Source organism: Tachypleus tridentatus, chromosome 8 (assembly GCF_004210375.1).
Source record: "Tachypleus tridentatus isolate NWPU-2018 chromosome 8, ASM421037v1, whole genome shotgun sequence".
NCBI classification, from domain to species: domain Eukaryota; kingdom Metazoa; phylum Arthropoda; class Merostomata; order Xiphosura; family Limulidae; genus Tachypleus; species Tachypleus tridentatus.
This window is the reverse complement of record NC_134832.1, coordinates 224084-248372: the sequence shown is the minus strand read 5'-3', so window position 1 is coordinate 248372 and position 24289 is coordinate 224084. Positions and strand designations below refer to the sequence as shown.

Here is a 24289-nt window from a genome sequence, read left to right as displayed (position 1 = left end):
TTCTAATATTAAGAGGAGCTAGCTGTGTTATGAGGTTAGAACACGTACTATCCTTTGTCTCTTTTTGTATTTGTTGACAATTTTGCTCGTTTGTTGTGTGAGATAGAACCTTCCAGTGACACAGCAGAATGCCTGTTGACCTACCACGCTAGAAACCTGGTTTCGATACCTGTAGTTGGCAGAGCACAGATACTCCATTTTGTAGCTTTGTGCTTAACTTCACAAAAAATGTAAGAATGAAACAGCAAAGTGTGTTGGTTTCTCTTACATACATGAAGGAGCGTCGAGGGCCAGCAAATGCCTCGAAGCAAACGTTCTCGCCGTGCCCTCTTTCTTTTCCTTTTTTTTAACATTTTGAATAACTTATTTAAAATAAAGATTTTAAATTGGGACACCAACGATCTCATACACAAGACAAAAATCACCGTTTTTAGCTGAGAGCATAAGCGCAGAAACGTTAATAAAGTAGCAAAAAGTATCTATTAAATCTATAAATTAACAAATATACATAAATTATTACTCAAATTATTATCTCAACAATCGTAACGTATCAAACTTACACTTTTTATGATTAAATGAAGATATACAGATATACAACCTAAAGATACTTTATGGTCTTTACAGAATAACCAGGTTTTATTCGTCCAGGCTACTAAGCAGTTGCCTACCTTTTATTTTTGGTGCTGATTTCGGATTCACTTTAGGTGTTAGCTTATTAATTCTGGTAACGAATAAAATACTTACTAGGTAAAAACAGGTGGCGAACATGATGGTGAGAATACAATACTATTTTTTAACGACCTCTGGTGTGATGTTAATAAAAGACTAACTGCAACAATCTAACGAAATACGTTTGCAGTAATTTGAGAAGACAAAAGTCAGTTATTGAATAGGAGTATATTCATTATGGGCTGAAAAAGGAGTCGGTTGATGTCTACACGTTTGCTAATTTGAAGGGAAGACCACCTATCGAGATGTGTTACTTACATGTTAATGGTTTGAAGAGGAGCCAACTGATTATAAGCACACGTATTTTGGTACAACTAAAGCCAACTGATGATGTTGACACAAGCGGAAGTCAACTGATAAAATTTTTATATTGTGTTTTCATGAGAATGAAACTGTTTAATGATAAAATTGTGGGTTATGGAATTATATTATGTAGTGTGAAATAATGTTTTATTCGAAGAAAAGCTGTTAAAATAGGAATGAAATTTAATGCTGCTTTATTTGCTGAAAATAATGATAATTTCTCTCAAGTAAATTATGTTTTTTTTCATTTTGTCATAACTGAACTTTATCAAATACATTGTTTTTTGTGTTTTTTTTTCAGATAATTTTCGGGCACCGATTTTGAAAGTTTTAGTATTTAATGAGTACAATTTTCTGTACAAAAACTTCAAGAAAACACAAATATATGACACATGAGAGGCAAAATCATGAACCTCGGGTCGACGGGAATGTAGGTTTGAGAATCAGTGTAGAGGTGAGGTAGCGGAAGTCTATGTCCTGACAGCAGCTTTTGTTACTATTGTTCCTGTCAGGTTGACTAGTCAGGCCTCTTATATGAAAACCAAATACCGACAGAGGCCGCACACATAGCAGTACCAGAGAAATTCCGAGCTGATTCTGATTCTTTTCAGTTTGCTGTTCATCAGCCTGTTCAGTATAAAATATCTAGCTCCAGTAGCTTACAAAGTATTCTGAACACATCACTTTGTATCATCAAATCATCATCAAGTAACCATATGAAGAAATGTTCACGACTTTACACAGTTTATATATATATATGAAAACAAGATCTGGATAGATGCAACACGTTTTCCAATATTTTGGCCGCAGAACAACCACTTACAAATGTTAGATTCCTGAAGTATCTCTTTCAACCTTCAAAAAACATTGTAACTCATTAGAATTATGGGGTTAAAAAATGTCCACCATGAAAGTTGTGAACAAACATAAGATTCAACCTTCTTCAATGATCTCATTTTTTTACATCAATACACAAGAACTTTATTGCTTCTTTTAGTAAATGACATTTAAAGGCGCGCACGAAGATGAGGTTTTATAGTTACTCGGAAGGTTTAACTGTCCTCTATAATGAGTTGCAACAGTAAATTATATTGGAATTAACACTAAACGTGTTTTAGAGTCAGTAATGCATTGACAACTTCGTACAATTTGTGCATATTTTCACTAACGTTGTTCAAAACAAACCGTTATTTCCATATCCTTTTTAAATTAATTTGACAGTTTTTTTTATCAGAATAAAGCACAAATGATGGATGAACGAAACTTGAATGGTTGGTTTATTTCTTGCTAAGGTAGTTTATGCATCATATCTTTTACCGACCAGTTGTCCTTTTCATTCAGGTCTACTCGTGGTTTAGGAGAGCCCTGGTGACCTCAGTAATAGCCAACAATGGGTTAACGTCATGCTTTCCGTACGTTAATCCTCCATTTTCTAGTCTAGCCAAGGGAAGCTGTAAAGAGTGACTTGTCATCATTAAATTGAATAAAAATGGATTACTGGTAAAAACAATATTTTCATTAAATATTTTTGTCAGGTTATTAAAATAATTATGATATTATTCCTGAATAAACACTAAAACTCCATTCAAAATCTTCTGGCCTAACTATGTGTTAAAAAAATTTGACTTGACAAAATTTGTAGTAATTTTGTTTAAAATCGTGTTTCTCAAGGAAAATGATATTTGAAAAACTCACGAGAAAGTCTTACAAACGTTATAATTTATAACTTTCAAAGCTACTGCTTGACTCCTTTGTTAACGATAAAATTCAACATGTATAGATTTAGTTATATTACATCTTAAGTTTATGTCTTGTTTGTTTGTTTTTTTTCCTTTTTCTACAGTGTAACATTTTCTTACAAATACTAACAGCGGGAAATAATCCAGAAAGCTTTTCTAGGACTAAGATGGCATAGCGTGAATAACATAATAAAAATAAACACAGTTAGGATATTGTTCAAGAATCAACAGTTCTTGGAATAGACTACAATAATTTTAAAAGTATTTTGGATTTAGAGCAGTACTAGGTTTTTTTACATAACGTACAGTTTAACATGCTCTTATACTTTCTGTATTTTAAGTCACCAAAATTTTCTGATCTTTTTATCAGAATTTATTTAAAATAAATACTAATTTATTTATAACAAAATAAAATTATAACGTAAACTACAAAATCATAAAACTTTCATATCATGAAACCAAAACCACATTTAAGGTAAATAGTGAGTTATTATATAGTTTGGTTAAGAAATATACACAGCTTTTCCAGATGAAGCAAATAAGAATTAGTTTTGTGAATATAAATAAGTATGCATGAAATTATTACAGGTAATTCTATTAATTATTAGGAATAATTAAAATATGCTTTAGTCATGAATTATACACACGATAATTTTCTGACTAGCCGTTGACTGAGCAACGATGGTCGATATTTTGACCAACGAGTGCTTGAATAACGTAGACTAGTTTTTTTGATCAATGAATCTTTAGTCAACAAGGGATAATTCTCAAACTAGGAATTCGTTGAGCAACATTAATAAATTGAAAGTGTTTCAAGGCAAATTTTAATTATTGTTATGGTTTGTGATGAAACCTAGAAGTATTATATAAATTCTTTAAGATAGGACATGAAACAATTGTCGATAATCCACTACTTACTGGGATTCGTGTGGAATATTTATAGAATGGTTTAACTTACAAGTAGAACTTTTATTAAGAACAACTGAAACAATTTAATTTGTGTTCAGTATTGAGTAGGTAGAAAATTTCACCAATTTTCTTTACATATCGTTTAGATACCTTTAACGACACTACCATTGGTTAAAACGCTTTGAATATAATCTAAGTTTTTGAACTACCAACTCGTTTAAAAATCGCATGTGCACAAAGATTGTTAAGTTATATCTTTTTCTTAGAACAATCGGTATATTTAGTAAACCACCGAAATTACTTGTGGCATTTATAAAGCACTTGCCAACTTCACGTTTATAATTTATTTGAATAATTATTTTCAACAAATTACTTTATTACTTTTACTGAAAATAATTCTCCTCCTCAGACAACAGCGGAACATCTGTAGACTTTCAATGCTAGAAACCGGGTTTCTATACTCTTGTTGGGCATTATGTAGTTTTATAATTAACTACAAACCAAACAAACTAAAATCAGGGGAGACAAATAAATACACGAACTTTGAAACATTTGATCTGGAAGGAATACTGAAAAGAGACCATTAAAAAAAAGCCATAGAGATCTTACTTAACGATTTACAAACATCTTACTTAACCTTGACTAATTATAAATATTTTACAGAGAGAGAAGTTAAACTAAAAGTACTTTCTATATTAAAATGAGTTGAAATTTTTTATGCATACACTTTTAACCTGCTTTATAAAGCAAAGGACTCTCTTAGATCCAGTTTTTGTTTTATAATAATGAGAACAATGTCTGCATTCTTCACTTCCTATGTAGGAACAAGAGGTTGATAGATGATTAGGTAAATACAGGCTATCCTCTAACTGATATCCAGTGGTTACTTCTAGTTTAGAACAAATGATGGCAGAAAATCGTTATAGTTATATTGAAGAAACCAGGACAAGCCACGCCTTGTTTTTAAGGTCCAGCATGTCCAGGTGGTTAAGGCACTCGACTCGTAATCCGAGGGTCGCGAGTTCGAATCCCAGTCGCACCGAACTTGCTCCCCCTTTCAGTCGTTGGGGTGTTATAATTTGACGGTTGGTAAAAGAATAGCCCAAGAGTTGGTGATGACTAGCTGCCTTCCCTCTAGTCTTACACTGCTAAATTAGGGACGGATAGCGCAGATAGCCCTCGAGTAGCTTTGCACGAAATTCAAACCAAACCATTTTTACAGGAAAATCGTCACAGACTGTACTGTAATAACAGGGCAGGAAAATCATGTCAAATTGTGTTCTAAAATAACTGAACCAACTTATGTGGGCTTTCACGATAAAAGAGAAAATTATTTAAAGTTCTGATTACAACTGCGATAATCAACAGTGTATATACATTTCATTTATTTTAATATATTATTTTAAAACAAGTGGAATGTGTGCTCTTTGTTTATTGTTGGAATTTATCACCAAAGAGTAATGGACACCTGCTATAAAGACTCAATTTTATACATAAAACCCGACAATATTATTTGAACCTGCCACACGCAAATCGTGAGGTTACTGTGTTTAATTTCATCACCTAAATTACGTTCAGCAAACTGTAGATTGAATTGGTTGCAAAAACTTTGCGTAGAAAAAAGATCATTATTCTAAAAAGTTGTAGAAAATACAATAAAAGATATTGAAAGTAAAATGTTTAGACCAAAAATAAGGAAAGAAGAAAAATTTTAAAAAGTGATAGTAACCATTGTATATATAGTTTATACCACATGCAGTTGAGAGAATTCGGAGCTTAATTAAACTGTGAAAGAGATTAAGTACCAAACAAGGTTTAAATATATAAGCGAAGCCATCTTTTAATGTAAACACTTTTTTACAGACTTCGATGTCTGTGATTAGAATTATTTTGTATTATTTTTGAAATTCTGCATTTAAAGAATTACTGTTTCAATAAAGATAATAATTTAACTGCAAATGTTTTGTGGATCTCTGCTAGTTTTAGAAGGATTTACAAATCGTGGGTATCTCGAAAAATACTATAGTAACGAAATTCTGTTATTAGAGTATTCTTTAAAATTATCTAGTAAAAATATAACCTCGTTTAACCAACTTAACGAAGACCTGGCATTGCCAGGTGGGTTAAGGCGTTCGACTCATAATCTGAGGGCCGGGGGTTCGAATCCCGGTCGTACCAAATATGCTCGCCCTTTCAGCCGTGGGAGCGTTATGATGTGACGGTCAATCCCACTATTCATTGGTAAAAGTGTAACCCAAGAACTAGCGGTGGGTGGTGATGACTAGCTGCCTTCCCTCTAGTCTTACACTGCTAAATTAGGGACGGCTAGCGCAGATAGCCCTCGAGTAGCTTTGCGCGAAATTCAAACAAAAACAAACCAACTTAACGATAAGTTGTTTGCTTTATTTCCACTTTTAATGTTATAAAAACCTGAGCATCTGTACACTGCCGTAAGTTGCTATAGGTCTAAGTTACTAACTTAAAACAAATAAACTTAATTGCACTATGTAACCGCGACAACTAATACACTGCTGGCCAAAATCTTAAGGTTAATGAACATAATGAAAAAATATGCTTTTTGCGTTGTTAGACTCAACCACTTATTTGAGTGGAGCTTCGAAAGGTGAAAATAAGAAAAGGGAATATAAAAATAAAAAAGTCTTTAGCATTTAATAAGGAAAATGTGAATATTATGAAATTAGCCTAAATACCAGCTGGTCAAAAGTTTAAAACCATACTAAAACGAAGCGTTAATCGGATAAAACATGTAACGAAATTTAGTTTTGTGTTCAAGAATTAGCGTTGTCAATATCTCCCACTGATATCTCCTGTGTTACATTGGGTAAAAACATGGCAAAGGCTAAAAAAGTAACAGAGTTTGAATATGGCAGAATTGTCGAGCTGCAAAAGCAAGGTCTCTCTCAACGTGCCATCGCTGGTGAGTTTGGGCGTAGTAAAACTGCTGTTGCAAATTCCTTAAAAGACTCTGAGTGATACGGAACGAGAATTTCAAGTGGTCGGCCCAAGAAATTTTCGCTGGCGTTGAGCAGAAGGAATCCACGGTTTGTTCGGCAAGACACCAGCCGATAGTCGAACCAGATTAAGACCCTTACGGACGCAGAATGCAGCTCAAAAACAATAAGACGGCATCTACGAGAGAAAGGCTTTAAAAACCGTAAACGTCTTCAAAGGCCACGCCTCCTTCCACACCACGAAACAGCTCGGTTAAACTTTGCGGAAAAGCACCAAACATGGGACGTAGAAAGGTGGACAAAGGTTTTGTTTTCTGATGAAAAACAATTTAACCTGAATGGTCCAGATTGCTTCCAACGTTACTGGCACGATAAGGATATCCCACTAGAGACATTTTCTACACGACACAGTAGAGGAGGTTCCGTCAGGATCTGGGGTGCTTTTTCCTTCCATAGAACAATGGAGCTTCAGGTTATACAGGGGCGTCAAACAGCAGCTGGCTACATTGGCATGTTGGAGAGAGCATATTTATTGACTGAAGATCCTCGCTTGTGTGAAAATGACTGGATCTTTCTGCAGGTCAACGCTGCAATCCACAATATCCGCAGGACAAAGGATTTTTTCATGGCGAATAACGTGATTCTTTTGGACCATCCAGCGTGTTCGCTCGAACTGAAACCCATAAAAAATGTTTGGGAGTGAATGGCAATGGAAGTCTATAGAAATGGACGTCAGTTCCAAACAGTGCATGATCTTCATGAAGCCATCTTCACCACTTGGAATAACATTCCAGTCACCCTTCTGCAAACGCTTATATCGACCATGAGACTTCTTGTTGGGCATTTCCTACCCTGTTTAGGACTTCTTTTTGGTGTGGTCTTAAACTTTTGGCCAGCTAGTATTTAGGCTAATTTCATAGTCTTCACATTTTCACAATTAAATGCTAAAAATTTTTTTATTTTCCCTTTTCTTATTTTCATCTTTCGAAGCTCTAGTCAAATAAGTGGTTGAGTCTAACAACGCAAAATGCATATTTTTTTCTTTATGCTCATTAACCTTAAGATTTTGGCCAACAGTGTAGTTAGTTTATACAGCCACGACACATTATTACAAAATGGTACTACTATAGATTTAATATAGTCAGTTTAATCAGTCAGGATACATCATCACAAAGATGATATTACCACAGATTTAATATAGTTAGTTTATACAGTCGAAATACATTATCACTAATATGGTACTACTGGAGATTTAATGTAACCAGCTTATACTGTCAGGATACATCATGACAAAAAATGTATCACTATAGATTTAATATAGATATTTTATACATTCAGAATTCATTATCAGAAAAATGGAAATAATAGATTTAATATAGTAAGCTCATACCGTCATGATACATTATTATAAAAATGGTGCTACAAGAGATTTAATATGCAGTCACGTGTATATTAAATATACTACAAATTGTTTAGTATAGGAATATAACTAAACAATTAAAACTGAATAAAAGACTTTTCAAGATCGTCTGCAAATGTAATTCTACAAACATGAATATTCTAACTGAAGAAAAAGTTACGACACCCTACCCCCTAATAGCTAGTGTTACCCCCTTTGGCTGAAATAACTGCAGTGAGACGCTTCTTGTAGCCATCTACAAGTCTCTGACATCGGTCTGAAGAAAGTTTGCTCCACTCCTCGATGCAGAATTCTGTCAGCTGTAAGATGTTTGAAGGGTTTCTTGCATGTACAGCCCGTTTCAAGTCACCCCACAGCATCTCAATGGAATTAAGATCTGGGCTTTGACTCGACCATTCCAGGACTCTCCATTTCTTAGTTTTCAGCCAGTCCTTGGTGGATTTACTGGTATGTTTTGGGTCATTGTCGTGTTGCAGGGTCCAGCTCCGCTTTAGCTTTAATTTTCGTACAGATGGTCTCACACGATCCTCAAGCACCCTCTGATACACAGTAGAATTCATGGTGGATTCTATGATTGTGAGCTGTCCAGGTCCTGCTTCAGCAAAGCAGCCCCAAACCATGACACTTCCACCTCCACGCTTCATAGTTGGTATGAGGTTCTTTTCCTGGAATGCTGTATTTGGTTTACGCCAAACATGTCCTCTGTTCTGGTGTCCAAATAATTCAATTTTGGACTCTTCTGTCCAAAGAACATTATTTCAGAAGTCCTGGTCTTTGTCTACATTCTCTCTGGCAAACTTCAATCTGGCCTTAGAGAGTAAAGGTTTCCTCCTTGCACACCTCCCATGCAAGTTAAACTTGTGTAGTCTCTTTCTGATTGTAGAGGCAAGTACTTTCACATCAACAGTAGCCAGAGCCTGCTGTAGGTACCGTGATGACATGTTAGGGTGTTTGGAGACCTCTTTTAGCATCTTACGGTCTGCTCTCGGGGTGAACTTGCTTGGACGACCAGACCTGGGCATGTTGGCAGTTGTTTTGAAAGCCCTCCACTTGTTGACTACTTTCCGGACAGTGGAATGGCTGATTTCAAAATCTTTTGGGATCTTTTTAAATCCCTTACCAGACTCATAAGCTGCTACAATTTTCTTTCTGATGGCCTCAGACAGCTCTGCTCTCACCATGGTGCTCACTCTAACTTCAAAAGTCAGAAACACACCAAACTAAATGTCTGAGGTTTAAATAGGGCAAGCCTCATTCAAAATGCTGAGTAACGATCTTCTAATCATGTGCACCTGGTATGATACATCTGTGTGTGAGTTGAGCCATTTTAAGTGGGAATAAATGTGGGAGTGTCCTAACCTCTTCCTCAGTTATAATATGCAATTTTGTAGAATTACATGTACACAAGATCTTGAAAAGTTGTTTCTTCAGTTTTAATTGTTTAGTTATATTCCTATAATCTCTCAGTGTTGTTGAAATTGAGATTAAATATCTATATATCCAAAAATGTTACACAAATACACAGGCTTTCATAGGGTGTCCTAACTTTATAGAGACGGGATACATTAACACGAAGATAGAACTACTACAGATTAAATATAATTACATTATCGAGTAAGAATACATTATCACACAGATGGTACTACTACAGACTTAATATTATTAGTTTCTACTGTTAGGACACATTATCACAAAGATGTTACCATTACAGATCTAATATAGATAGTTTATACAGTCAGGATACATTATCACAAAGATGGTACTACTAAATATTTGATATGGTTAGTTTATACACTCAGAAAGATGGTACTACTTTAGATTTAATATAGTTATTCTATACAAAACTGACTTAACATAGTTATTCTATACAAAACTGACTTAACATAGTTATTCTATACACAACTGACTTAATATAGTTAGTCTATACACAACTGACTTAATATAGTTAGTCAATACACAACTGACTTAATATAGTTAGTTTATACAGGCATCGTACGTTATCATAAAGATAGTATAAATACAGATTTAATTGGTACTACCACAGATTTAATATAGTTAGTTTACAAAGTCAGAACACACTAACACAAAGATGATACTACTACAGATTTAACAGAGTTAGATTATACAATTAAAATACATTATCACAAAGATATCGTATGAATAGTTTAAACAGTCACGATACTCTAGCACATATATGGTATGTACAAAAATTATATAGTTAGTTTATACAGTCAGGATACATTATCACAAGTATGGTACTTCTACAGATTTAATACAGTTAGGATATATTATCACAAAGATGAAACAACTATACATATGAAATGGTTAGTTAATACAAGCATGGCATATTATCATAAAGACGGAACACAGTCAGGATACATTATTACAAAGATGGAACTACTACAGATTTCATATGGTTAGTATATACAGTCAGGAAGATGGTACTACTACAGATTTAATGTTGTCAGTTCATACACGCATGGCACATTATCAAAACGAGGTTACTACTACAGATTTAATATACTTAGTTTATACCGTGAAAACACATTATCACAAAATGGTACTAGTACAGATTTAATATAGATAGTTTATACATGCATGGTACGTTATCGTAAAGATGGTACTAATACAGAATTAATATAGGAAGTTTATACATTTAGAATTCATTATCACAAAATGGTACTAGTACAGATTTAATATAGTTAGCTTGTAGAGTTAGGATATATTTTCAAAAAAATGGCACTACAACATATTTCATATAGATAGTTTATACAGTCAGGATACACTATTCCAAAGATAGTACTAATAGAGATTCAAAATGATTAGTTTCTACAGTCAGAAAGATGGTACTACTACAGATTTAATATGGTTAGTTTAAACAGTCAGGCTACATTATGACAAAGATGGTACTACGAGAAATTTAATATAATTAGTTTACTGTCAGGATACATTACCACAAAAATGGTACTATTAAAGATTTAATATTGTTAGTTAATACAGTCAGAATACATTATCACAAAGATGGTATTACTACAGATTTGATATGGTTAGTCTATACAATCAGATAGAGGGTACTACTTCAGATTTAATATAGTAAGTTTAAACAGTCAGGATATAACATCACATCGATAGACCTAATACAGATTTAATTTAATTAGTTTATATAGTCACAATACATTATCACAAAAAGGGTATTATTACATATTTAATATAGTTGGTTTATACAGGCATGGTACGTTATCATAAAGATGGTTCTATTAAACATATAGAATATGTTTATACGGTCAGGATACATTATGACAAAGATAATGCCACTACAGATTTAATATAGTTAGTTTATACAGTCAGAATACATTATCATAAAGATGGTACTAAAACAGATTGAATATACATGGTTCGTACAGTCAGGATACATTATCACAAAGATGGTACTACTACAGATTTCATATTGTTAGTTTATAAAGTCAGAAAGAAGGTACTATTACAGATTTAATATAGGCATTTTATACAATCAGGATACATTAACAGAAAGAGAGTACTACTACAACTTGGATATGGTTATTACATACAGAGAGAAGGATGGTACTACTACAGATTTAATGTAGTTAGTCTATATAGGCATGGCATATTATCATAAAAACAGTACTACTAGAAAATTAATATAGTTAATTTATACAGTGAGGATACGTTATCACAAAGATCGAACCACTACATATTTAATATAATTAGTTTTTACAGTTACAGCACATTATCACAAAGATGATACTACAGATTAAATATAGTTAATTTATATAGTTGAAATACATTATAACAAAGGCGGTATAACTACAGATTTAATGTAGATAGTTTATACATTCAGAATACATGATCACAAAGGTGATATTACTAGAGATTTTGTTTAGTTAATTTAAACAGTCAGGCTATATTATCAAAAAGATGGTACCACTACTGATTTAATATAGTTAGTTCATACAGGGGTACTACGTTACAAGAAAGATCCTACTACTGCTGATTTAATATAGTTAGTGTACACAGACATGGTAAGTTATCATAAATATGGTATTAACACAGGTTTAATATAGATAGTTTATACATTCAGGATACATGATCACAAAGATGGTACCATTACAGATTTTATATACTTAGTTTACACAGTTAGGACACACTATCACAAAGATGGTACAACCACCGATTTAATGTAGTTAGTTTATAGAGTCAGGATACATTATCACAAAGATGGTACTACTGCATATTTAATACAGTAAGTTCATATTGTCAGGATACGTTATTACAAAGACGGTAGTACTACGGATTTGATATGGTTTGTTTATACAGTCAGAAAGATGCTAGTACTACAGATTTAATATAGTTAGTTTATACAGTCAGAAATATGCTACTACTACAGATTTAATATAGTTAGTTTATACAGTCAGAATATATTATCACAAAGATGGTTTGTTTGTTTTTTTGAATTTCGCACAAAGCTACTCGAGGGCTATCTGTGCTAGCCGTCCCTAATTTAGCAGGTACCATTACAGATTTTATATACTTAGTTTACACAGTTAGGACACACTATCACAAAGATGGTACAACCACCGATTTAATGTAGTTAGTTTATAGAGTCAGGATACATTATCACAAAGATGGTACTACTGCATATTTAATACAGTAAGTTCATATTGTCAGGATACGTTATTACAAAGACGGTAGTACTACGGATTTGATATGGTTTGTTTATACAATCAGAAAGATGCTAGTACTACAGATTTAATATAGTTAGTTTATACAGTCAGAAATATGCTACTACTACAGATTTAATATAGTTAGTTTATACAGTCAGAATATATTATCACAAAGATGGTTTGTTTGTTTTTTTGAATTTCGCACAAAGCTACTCGAGGGCTATCTGTGCTAGCCGTCCCTAATTTAGCAGTGTAAGACTAGAGGGAAGGCAGCTAGTCATCACCATCCACCGCCAACTCTTGGGCTACTCTTTTACCAACGAATAGTGGGATTGACCGTCACATTATAACGCCCCCACGGCTGAAAGGGCGAGCATGTTTGGCGCGACGGGGATGCGAACCCGCGACCCTCAGATTACAAGTCGCACGCCTTAACACAACAATGGTACTACTACAGTTTACTATAATTAGTTTAAACAGCCAGGACACAGTATCACCAATATGGTTCTACCAGAAATTTAATATAATTGGCTTATAGTCAGAATACTTTATCGGAAAGATGGTACCACTACAGATTTAATATAGTCAGTTTATACAGTGAGGATACATTATCACAAAGCTGGTACTACTGCAGATTTCATATAATTTGTTTATAGAGGCATGGTACGTTGCACAAAGATGGTACTAACACAGATTTAATTCTGTTAGTTTATACATCTAGGATACATTATCACAAAGATGATACTACCAAAGATACCATATAATTAATGTATACAGTCAGGACACACTATCAAAAAGATGATACTGCCAAAAAATTAATATAGTTAGTTTATACAGACAGGATACATTATCACAAAAATGGTATTACTAGAAATATAACACAGTTAGTTTATACACTGAGATTGCATTCTGAAAAAAATGGACGTACTACAGATTTAATGTAATTAGTTTATACAATCAGGGCCTAGCATACCCAGGTCGGTTAAGGCGCTCGACTCGTAATCCAAGGGTTGCGGGTTCGAATCTTCGTGGTACCAAACATGGTTACCCTTTCAGCCATGGGGGCATTATAATGTGACGGTCAATCCCACTATTCGCTAGTAAAGTAGTAGCCCAAGAGTTGGCGGTGGATAGTGATGACTAGCTGTCTTCCCTCTAGTCTTATACTGCTAAATTAGGGACGGCTAGCGCAGATAGCCCTCGAGTAGCTTTGCGCAAAAATGAAAGCAAACAAAACAAGTTATACATTCAGAATATATTATTACAATGATGGCAGTACTACATATTTTATATAGTTAGTTTATACACTCAGTACACATTATTACAAAATGGTACTACTACAGATTTAATATAGTTAGTTTAATCAGTCAGGATACATTACTACAGATTTAATATAGTCAGTTTATACAGTCAGTATACAATATCACAAAGATAGTACTACTACAGATTTAATATAGATAGTTTACACAGTGAGGATACGTTTATCACAAAGATGTTACTACTACATATTTAATATAGTTAGTATATACAGTAAGGATACATTATTACAAAGATGTTGTCACTACAGGATTAATATAATCAATTTATACAGTCAGGATACATTATCAGAAAGATGATACTATTAGAGATTTTCTGTTTCTTAATATTTGAAACGATATAAAATCGTTACTCAGATACTGATTATCTGAAACAGATATGAAACTAGCCTGCTGCTACAGAAGAAATATGGATAAAGTTACGTTGTACAGAGAAAACCAACAGTACTACAATTTGTTTTCATAGGAATGGTTAGTATAATATAAGTTTAGCAGTTACTGTATGTCTGGTATTAAGTTGTAATGAATATACTTTGAAATATAATTAGAAACCTGGTATTAATGTTATACAAGTGTTTTGAATATGTTATTACAACAATGGCACTAGGCTGTTACATAAAAGCTTTAGGAAAGTTATTAGAACGCTGCTAAAACTGTATTACGCAGAAACAATAATATTATTAGAAAGTTTCATCACTAATACTCTGCCTAAACAATTTATCAAAGTTTGTATGAAGTTCTTATACAAACACATCATCCACTTCAACAAAATTACTACAAAACTTGAAACTGATTTGTTGGGCAGACACTTTAACAATGTTATTACACAGCTGGTATTAAACTGTTATACCTACTCTTCGACAAAGTTATTAGTATAAAGTAGAGGGGGAGTTGTTGGACAGACACTTTAACAATGTTATTACACAGCTGGCATTATACGTTGTTTCTTAGTACAGGCACGTGAAAGACATGATACCACTATGAGACAAAAAAAATGTTAACCATTGTATTTAGAAAGCTCGTATTATACAACTTACGTAAGTGGGATCTCCAGGGGTTAAGATGGTCGACCTGCCAGGCCTGTAAGAAGTGCGTGTTTTACTCATAATTGTTGAAATTACTACATTATTGTTAAATTTTGATAAACTGAAGTATAAAGTGATACGTAAAGATATTATTACTGTTCTTGATATCTAATTTAATAACATTTATATAAAAATAAAAAACAACTAAACCGTGAAATAAAACAAAGTATAATAAATAAATAAATACGTATTGATAAAATAGAAAAAACAAAAACGAGATTCTTTATTAGCAACAAAAGAAGGCAAAACACACGAACTTATGTGAAATTAAAATTTAATTTCTTTACATTTAAAAGATAACTCAGGCTATGTGATAGTATTTTTGCAGAATAACGCTTCTCTATAGTTAGCCTATAAGTGCTCTAAAAGCATGCTTTCTCATTCATTAACCATGTATCTCGACCAAAGAAAAAATGTTTTTTACTAGAAACAAGGTTTACGCAACTGAAATAACAGTATAAATAGGCTTAGGTTTTTAAAACTTTAGTTGGATTATTCATCTTGCCAATAAATACGAGTGACTGTTTTGTTGAATGAAAGTATCATTGGTATACGACGTACTTGTGACAAATAATATAGTAAAATACTAGCGAGAATAAACTGTACGTATAAAGTAATTTGTATTCAACGTTTACATACAAATTAAGGCTTAATCCTGGACTGTGATATTACATGTGGCATCTGTGTTGAAGGTCTTCCTTCAACTGTGGTTCTACACAGTTTGTACTGAGAGATAAGGTTCTCTTAGCAAACCGCTAAACACAATAACATATTTCTGCTGTTTCTAAAGGTTTCAGTTGTCAACTTAAAAATAATATGATTGCAATGCTTATAAAACACTATGTTTTGAAATTTTCTTCACAATTTTAGTAGTTTTGAGATTTGTATATGTTAGTTTTCAGTATTGAAGAGTCTTCAACATATACAAATAGTTACACACGATCATACCCCAGAAAATCAAACATAATTTAATGAATTTCACAAAACAAATAACTGCCCAGCATGGCCATGTGGTTAAGGCACTCGACTCGTAATCTGAGGATCACGGGTTCGAATCCCCGTCACACTAACATGCTTGCCCTTTCAGCCATGGGGTCGTTATAATGCACGGTCAATCCCACTATTCGTTGATAAAAGAGTAGCCCAAGAGTTGGCGATGGGTGGCGATGACTAGCTGCCTTCCCTCTAGTCTTACACTGCTAAATTAGGGACGGCTAGAGCAGATAGCCCTCGTTTGGCTTTGCGCAAAATTCACAACAAAACAAATACGACTGAAAAAGGTTTTATTTTCTGAACTACAGTCGCTGTATAATTACTGAAATGTTAGGACTGTCCATAGTATGTGCCTTAATTCTTTCCGTAAATACAGTTCGTTTTTCCTTTAAAACACTGCAAATATACTGGAAAATTTTCTTATACACATTTCAGCTTTGGTATCCTAAATCAACTAGTTTTCCAATATTCATAAATTCACGTAAAATTCTTTTTCTTTAATTAAGAATTAGTTTCATAAAGTTAATCGCAGTCTGTTTTCTGGCACAGTTTTTAGGAATAATTAACGTATTCTGCCTCTAATTGTATTCGTAGCTCTTCAGTTACGACGTTACTCTTTGGCGAAGGTTTCTTTATTTTTTGTTAGTTAAAGCTTAACAGTGTATTTGTTTTAGTCTTATATCAGAAGCTATTTTATTCAACTTTACTTTCAACCTACAATATAAACTCACTGACTTCATCACTTGTTACTACGATACGCAAACTTTATGGTTTAGTCACTTAGGACAAAAAAAAATCAGTTTTCTTACTTCGTTTCACAATCACAAGGATTCTGTAATCATTTGTATCAAAAAATAATAAACTCCGAACAATTGGTACTTAACATATGTAACAACACATATAAGCAAAAAAATATCTCTAGTACAACATATCAAGTGTTTTATTACAATAATGATAAAGTATTTCTATTACTACACACAAGCAATAAATTATCTATAGTATAAAATACCAAGTGCTTCATTACTCTGATGGTAAAGTATTTCTGGTACTACATACAAACAACAAATTATATATAGTATAAACATAAGTGCTACGTTACACTTGTGATAAGTTCTCCTATTCTCTGGAGAGAAGGTTATTGAGGGTTTTGATAATAAAGATTCATTAAACAGTTTTCTGTTTATTAGTGAAAACAAGAGGACAAGAAGTCATAAATTCAAATTTTGTTAGTGTAGGAGTTTGTTTGCAGTTTAGACAGTATTACTTTTTAAACAGGGTGGTTAGCTTTTAGAATGAGCTGGCTTCAAGGGTGGTGGAGGCAGAAAATTTAACTGAGTTGAAGAAAAGACTGGATGAATACATGAGCAGTAAGATGTGGTTATAGTTGGAAACTGGGAGGTACATCCATCTCGAGCTAATAAGTTCCTTTTGTCCTTTAAAATTTTATGAACTGGGAATATAAGCACCAACATATATTCAGCAGAACATATTAAGAAGTAGGTTGACTGTGGCATTATTTTGAGAATGGTGGAAATTTTTTCGCTACCATGTGGTTTGCAGTCTTCCTCTAACGAAAAAAAATGGAAAATTATAAGGAGAACAAACAGACCAACGGAAGTAAAAATATTGTTTTAGGTATGGAAATACTCATCGGTATTAACAAGGAAGATGTCGGGGTCAAATAGAATGTTCAACAGATTTCCTTCTATCTTTGTGTCATTATAACATTAAGAGTTTACTCTGCCCATTAGTTTTTCAGAATGACCAAATGAGATGGTAGTTCAAATACTGCGGCATTCTTGTTTACATCTTTGCTTGGAGATCAATAAAGAGGTAAAAATGTGACGCAGACAAAGAAGAAAATATGAACTTGCTGAAGGAGACCAAGTGGGGGTGTATGAAATATTGTTAGAGGATGGCGCCCCAGGCCTTCAGGTGTGTGACTTTGATACACAACAAAACATAATGTTCAAGGACAACAAGGGACATCTTGGTCCAACTCGTCTGTTTCAACCTTCTGAGCCAAACTATCATACAACTATTAAACAGGCTAGTTCTTATCATTCACACACACACACACACACACACACACACACACACACACACACACACACATATATATATCAAGCTTTCTTTTAAACTAGTGAAACAGAGATTTATATCTAAAACCAAACTGAAATGGTAGAATTCATAGCTTAAAAATAACGCGTTAATAATGACGTTTGAAGCTTGCATACCTTAGTATAGATGTTAGTCAATATTTTGATGTCACTGCACTTCATTTTCATACTGCACAAACGTGAGGGGGATTCCGTGAAACCTTGTAAGTGTAGTGAGTGTTCATATAATAAGCCTAAAGTAAAGACGTAGTGTGGATCACCTAGCCTAGAGCCAGGTTCATAAAATTTATCATGAAAGTAAAAATACCGATTTATTTCTTAACCTAAATTGTTTCTGAATTAAGCTATCTTCTTTCATATCATCAAGATTTTTAATAAAAGACAAATCTCTTTAATCAACGAAAACTCTAAATTAAGAAATCAGCAAATATTTTTCTAGTTTTATTGTCTATCGATTTCAATTTTAATTTCAGTACACGAACTAAAAACAATATTAGATTATACTTTTGTTGCTAAACAATATGACATGAAAGCCATTGTTCGAATGTAATGTTACCAAAACTTACTGGCTTTTCTATGTATTAAAAGTTGTTGATCTAACTGATTTTTACAAATAATTATTCTAAGAATAGTCACGAATTAATTTAATGAATCATCTTAATTTTGCTTGGATCACAAAAGAGCTTATCGACATTTGACTGCCTCGACAACACTTTTCTGCCTCTTTGTCGGTTAAGATTGATTTCACAAAATTTGTTTATTTCAGTTAGCTAAGAAATGTGAGATTAGGGTATACTATGAAGTGGTAGTACTTGCCCTGATATTTATTATGGGCCATACGCTAGTACAACATAAAATGAACAAAATTCTTGGGTGAACCATTCAGCCAGTTGAGAAGCATTGATGAGCATAGTCTATAACATTTCAATTAAACATATTACAGTATTAGACTTAAAATATGATATGAGATAGTAATAAAGTATACTAATGTACATCAAGTATCATATAGGCTGGTAATAAAGTATACTACTGTACATCAGGTATCACATAAGCTAGTGACAAGATACATTATTGCACAATTTGTGTGATATAGGTTAGTTAGAAAATATAGTACTGCATATGAAATATCATAAGAGTTTGTTAAAATATATAATACTGTATATCACGTGCTAGCTATGGCATATAATTCTACGTGTCAAATGTTATGTAACTTTCATAAGCCGGTTACAAAGTATAGCACTAGTACTACAGTTGAAGTATTACATAAGCCAGGTATAACATAAAATAATGCACATCAAGTGTAACACAAGCTAATTACAAGAAAAAAATACTACGTAATACCATTAAATCTAATTACAGTAAAGCACTATATTATTACTCAGTGTTAAACAATATGTCTTTATAAATAAAACATAATAACAGATACACTTGCGAGGATTTTATTGTAATAAATCTTAATTAAAAAAGGGTTATAGCTTAACACTAAGCAATACAACAACTCTTCGAAGAAAATATCAGTAATTTATTGTGATCCGTTAAATAGTTTGTGGTGTTAAGTGTAATTGAACAACAATAAGAGTTATCTATAATAAAAGCTTTCCTAACAAAACAGGTTTAGCTCCAAAATTATATGACCTGGAATAAAATAAATACCTACAAAATATTCTTATAGTCAAATGTGGCGTTACTAATTACGTAATAAATTATAAACAATGCATCCTGAAGATGATATTAATCGATTTCATTTATATCTTACTACTTCAGTCTTCCTTGCTAATACACTTAACTATTTGTATTACCAAATATTATTTCGTTTACAGAAGCTGAGCCTAATCTGTTAGAGGTTTGTGTTGTTTCTTATATACGTCATTATTTAGCTAGCTTTTTTTTTTTTTTAGAAAGATGTAGCTAAGACTATTCTGTTAGATGTTTGATATCTTAAAACATAGAGATTCAATTATCTCTTTTCGATGTAGCCAAGGCATTCGTCGAAAAATGAATCTACTTTCATTTTATAACACCGCCCTCTGGGGAAGACTTACAGAAATTTAATTTTAAAATTTAGTTCGAGAACGTTAGCTTCAAGTTACAGTCGATAGTCGTGTAACGAACTTCAGTTTCTTTCTCTAGGAAGCAGATCGGAGCTTGTTTGTATATATATATATATATATAAAAGCAAGCTGTCAAAATGGATCCGTTTCATTGCCGAAATGTAGTCTATAATATTTCTTAAGTCTAGCCTTGGTGGGTTAAAACCTAGAGGAAACATATGTGGATTTAATTATCTGATCACACAAAGTTTAATCCAGGCTTATTAACTATATGTATTTTTGAAAGATTTAATTATTTATTACACCGAACAACTAAGAAGTATGTTTTTTTTCCATTTTACCTTTAGAAAAAAAGGCTTTCGTCATGACTATACCATTTCTTTTTAACACAGTTTCATTAAAATTCCTATATTTCGCTAATTAAAAAATTCTACTTAAAATACATTAAATATTATGTATACTTTAAACGAAATCTTAACAGGACCGTCACGAATCAGCGGAGGACCTGTTTGTCGAAAACAAAAAGAAACTAGCAAATCCGGTTTTTCTTAATTTGAACTGAAATTTGTTGGACATTTTAATTGGTTAAAAAGTTTATTTGTTTGTTTGTTTGGAATTAAGCACAAAGTTGCATAATGGGCTATCTGTAATCTGCCCACAACGGGTATCGAAAATTGGATTCTAGCGGTGTGAGTCCATAGACAAAGCATAGGGCCACTTTGAAAAAGAAGTTTATATTATATAATTTGTCTGAAAGAGAAACATTTCTTGTAAATAATAAGAAAACAGAGTTTGGAAAAAAAGAACTTCCTGTACTCTTCTCGCTTTTAGTCTATGAAAAGTGATTTGAAGTGGTAAGGTGATTGAAATCCATCAGTGCATTAAGAGCTTAACGGTCAAGCACAAGAAGCATGTAAGTCTCCAAATAACACAGAACCGTTTAGAACCACCTTGGTAGATACTGTTCAGTTCAGCAAGTCAAGTACAATATTATATCTTTAGATACTCTCAAAGTGTTTCTGTCTGCTCATCCTACAGATAACTATCATGATGCTTCGACCTTCCCACTACCGAATCGTAGGCGAAATCATTTGTATTTCAGTTAAAATCTACACATAAAAAGATGATAACAGAAGTATATAAAGTTGGAAATTACTTTATTAATGATGCGGAGAATATGACTTTAGTGATATGTACCGAATTTACTCCCAGCAAGTAGACCTTGGTACTAGCTAGTATGGATACTTAAAAGAGGCTGTATTTCACTTTAAAAAATCAGTTAACAAACGAAAACTTGTCCCAAAAAGATACGTTGAGAAACAGCTTCTTTAGAAGTTTCCAGACTGAATTTACTTTTGATATTCAACAAATTGTAGTGCAAAGATACCATCTGACTTCTGAAGGACGTGTTCAAGATTCATATGAACTAAATTTATTTCAAAATATTCACTATCTTTTGATTAGTTTATGTAATTTGTGCTAACACATTAAAATGACTAATATTATCCATCTCAATCGAGTTTTCAGGATACATTTGCTCGTACTTTAAGTGAAGTCGAGAGCAATTTTCGATAAAACTAAAATCTTTTCTTTACAGGTAAACAAAATTGAAAAGATTTACAGTTCAGGGGTGATCATGAGACAAATGATAATTTTACATTTTTTATACATTGACAGAATTATACTCTAACTATTCGTTTTATTACACTGAAACAATACTAATCTGTTCTTTATTATTATACTTATAAAATATAATTATTGTTTTTTATTAAACATAATACTAATCTGAACGTTCTGTTTTGTCATACTGACAGTATTGCTCTAAATGTTCTTTTTAATATACTGACAGAATAGTAATCTAAATATTCTTTCTTATCATACTGACGTAATAGTAATCTAAAATGTTCTATTTTATTATACTGACAGAATAGTAATCTAAACGTTCTTTTTAACATACTGACGTAATAGTATCCTAAATGTTCTTTCTTATCATACTGACATAATAGTAATTTAAAACGTTCTTTTGTTATTGTACTGACAGAATATAATCTAAATGATCTTTTTGTCACTCTGACAGAATAGTAATTCTTGCTGTTAAGTATGAAAAATGTTGTTGCATCAACATCATCAACTCCTTTTACAGTGTTAAACACTTCAATCAGGCCCCAACAGAATACTAATCTAATTATTGTTTTTTAAAACTTACAGAATACTATTCTAACTGTTGAGTAAACTACAATGGACGGCAACTGCCTGTTGTAAAAAAAAAGAAAAAAAAGGAAGAAAATCTTCCGTCTTCAGGTTTTACAATAGGCAGTTGCCGTCCATTCAGTTCACTGATTATGGACATTCTGCTTTACAATAGGCAGTTGCCGTCCATTCCAGTTCACTCATTATGAATATTCTACCTAAACAATCTATCACGAATATTCTAATTGTTGTTTATTATTTCACTAAAAGAAGGATAACCTAACTGGATTTTTTATTGGTTTCTATTTTATTCCTACCTCCTGTCCTACTTCAGCTGTATACACTGGTGTTCCACTGTGTGGTATAAAACCTGTAACTTTCGCTACCGTTGGACAAACGCTGGTGTGAGGTGAGGATGTCTTGGGGAAAGCTCCTGCCCCCTTGCAAAAAGTTGATCCGTTATAAAGGTGATCATTTGGTGGCTTGGAATGGTTCTCCGGCGTTGCTGTATACCTCGGAAACTTTGCATCAAAGATGGCGGGAGTGGTACTGCCACATGGTCTTGGCAAGGCAGCTCCCCATTTGAGAACACTTTGTCGCGTGTCGCAAGAAAACGCTGAAACTATGGACGGTTGGGAAGAGTCTGAATAGGTTTTTTCCTCCTTTAGAAACTGTGAAGGTTCTCGAGTGTGATTAGAAACACCGGTCACTCTAGATTTAAGAATACAATCTGGGGTCATTGACCCTGGAAGCGGCGAAAGTCCAAAGTTCAGTTTGTGGTCCCTGTCGAACGTCGGGAGAATAGGGCGAATATCTTGACCTGATGCACTCACAAGACAGCTTCTTATCTGGCTACTCTGGTCAGCAGATGGGTAACCATCACAACAAGATGGTTTACTGCCAACCTGCTGCATGAAAGATGCCGGATCACCATTGAATTTCGTTGTATTTAATTGGCAGGGGTAGAATTTACTGTCTTTACTGAAGTGGTTGTTATCTGGGTAGGTTTGGGGAAAACAGCCTCGCGTGGCTGATGTCACATCTAGAAACCCATTACTTGGTGAGTATTGTGTTGCATGAGGTGTGTAATCAGAATAGTAATGGCGGTAGTGGAGAAAGTTCTCGGGTGTTAAGAAACGCGAATTATCAATCGCTGTAAAAAAGTTCTGCGACATTGATGGCGTACTGGAACCATAAGAAGATAACCCGTTCATATTTTCTGTAGAGTATGAATACATGTTGGGGTAGCCTGGATCTTCCAAATATGAATTGTTCAGAAGTTTTTTCTTCCTGCACGTCAGTAACTCTTTCTTTTGGGATTTGTACTTACGGTGTTTTTGGCAATTGAGAACTGTGTCACCTTCCGTCAACAGCCCATTGCGGTCAGTAACAGGACCTAGACCACCATCCAAATACGTAACCTTAAAGTCCATAGTCCTTTTACCGAAGAGATCTCTTCCTTCTTCTTCCCTGGAGGAAGACAAACGAATCTTACTTTTATATTCTCAAGACGGCTGGTATGGGTATTAGAACTTTAATTAAAATAAAGTACAAAACAACGTTTTGACTTTCTTAGATCATCTTCAGTTTAAGAAAGAGAGAGTTCGAATGTGACCATTGACGGACATGTCTTAGAGATGAAAGTATAAATGGGTACAGGATTGTAATGGGCGTTGCAGGTGGATGTTAGTTTATTAATTAGCATAGGTATAAAGGTGTTCCTTTATATTGGTTTAATTTTGGTTTTACTTGCTGTATAAGCAGGGCTACTTTGGTTTTG

At 33.3% G+C, this 24289-nt stretch overlaps 1 protein-coding gene across 3 annotated transcripts in view; it reads right to left on the bottom strand.

The window, feature by feature from the left end:
* Positions 1-1351: 1351 nt before the first annotated feature.
* Positions 1352-24289, bottom strand: part of LOC143258390 (uncharacterized) — a 139667-nt gene continuing 116729 nt past the window's right edge. For 2 of the 3 annotated variants that reach the window (XM_076517261.1, XM_076517263.1), the window contains 2 exons: positions 22827-23979; positions 1352-2483 (listed from right to left, as the gene is read on the bottom strand). In XM_076517261.1, coding sequence (XP_076373376.1) covers positions 2376-2483; positions 22827-23979 — 1261 coding nt within the window. In that variant the 3' untranslated portion in view covers positions 1352-2375. Of the gene's footprint in view, positions 2484-15107; positions 15151-22826; positions 23980-24289 lie in introns of all 3 variants that reach the window. The other variant, XM_076517262.1, reaches the window with a different exon arrangement.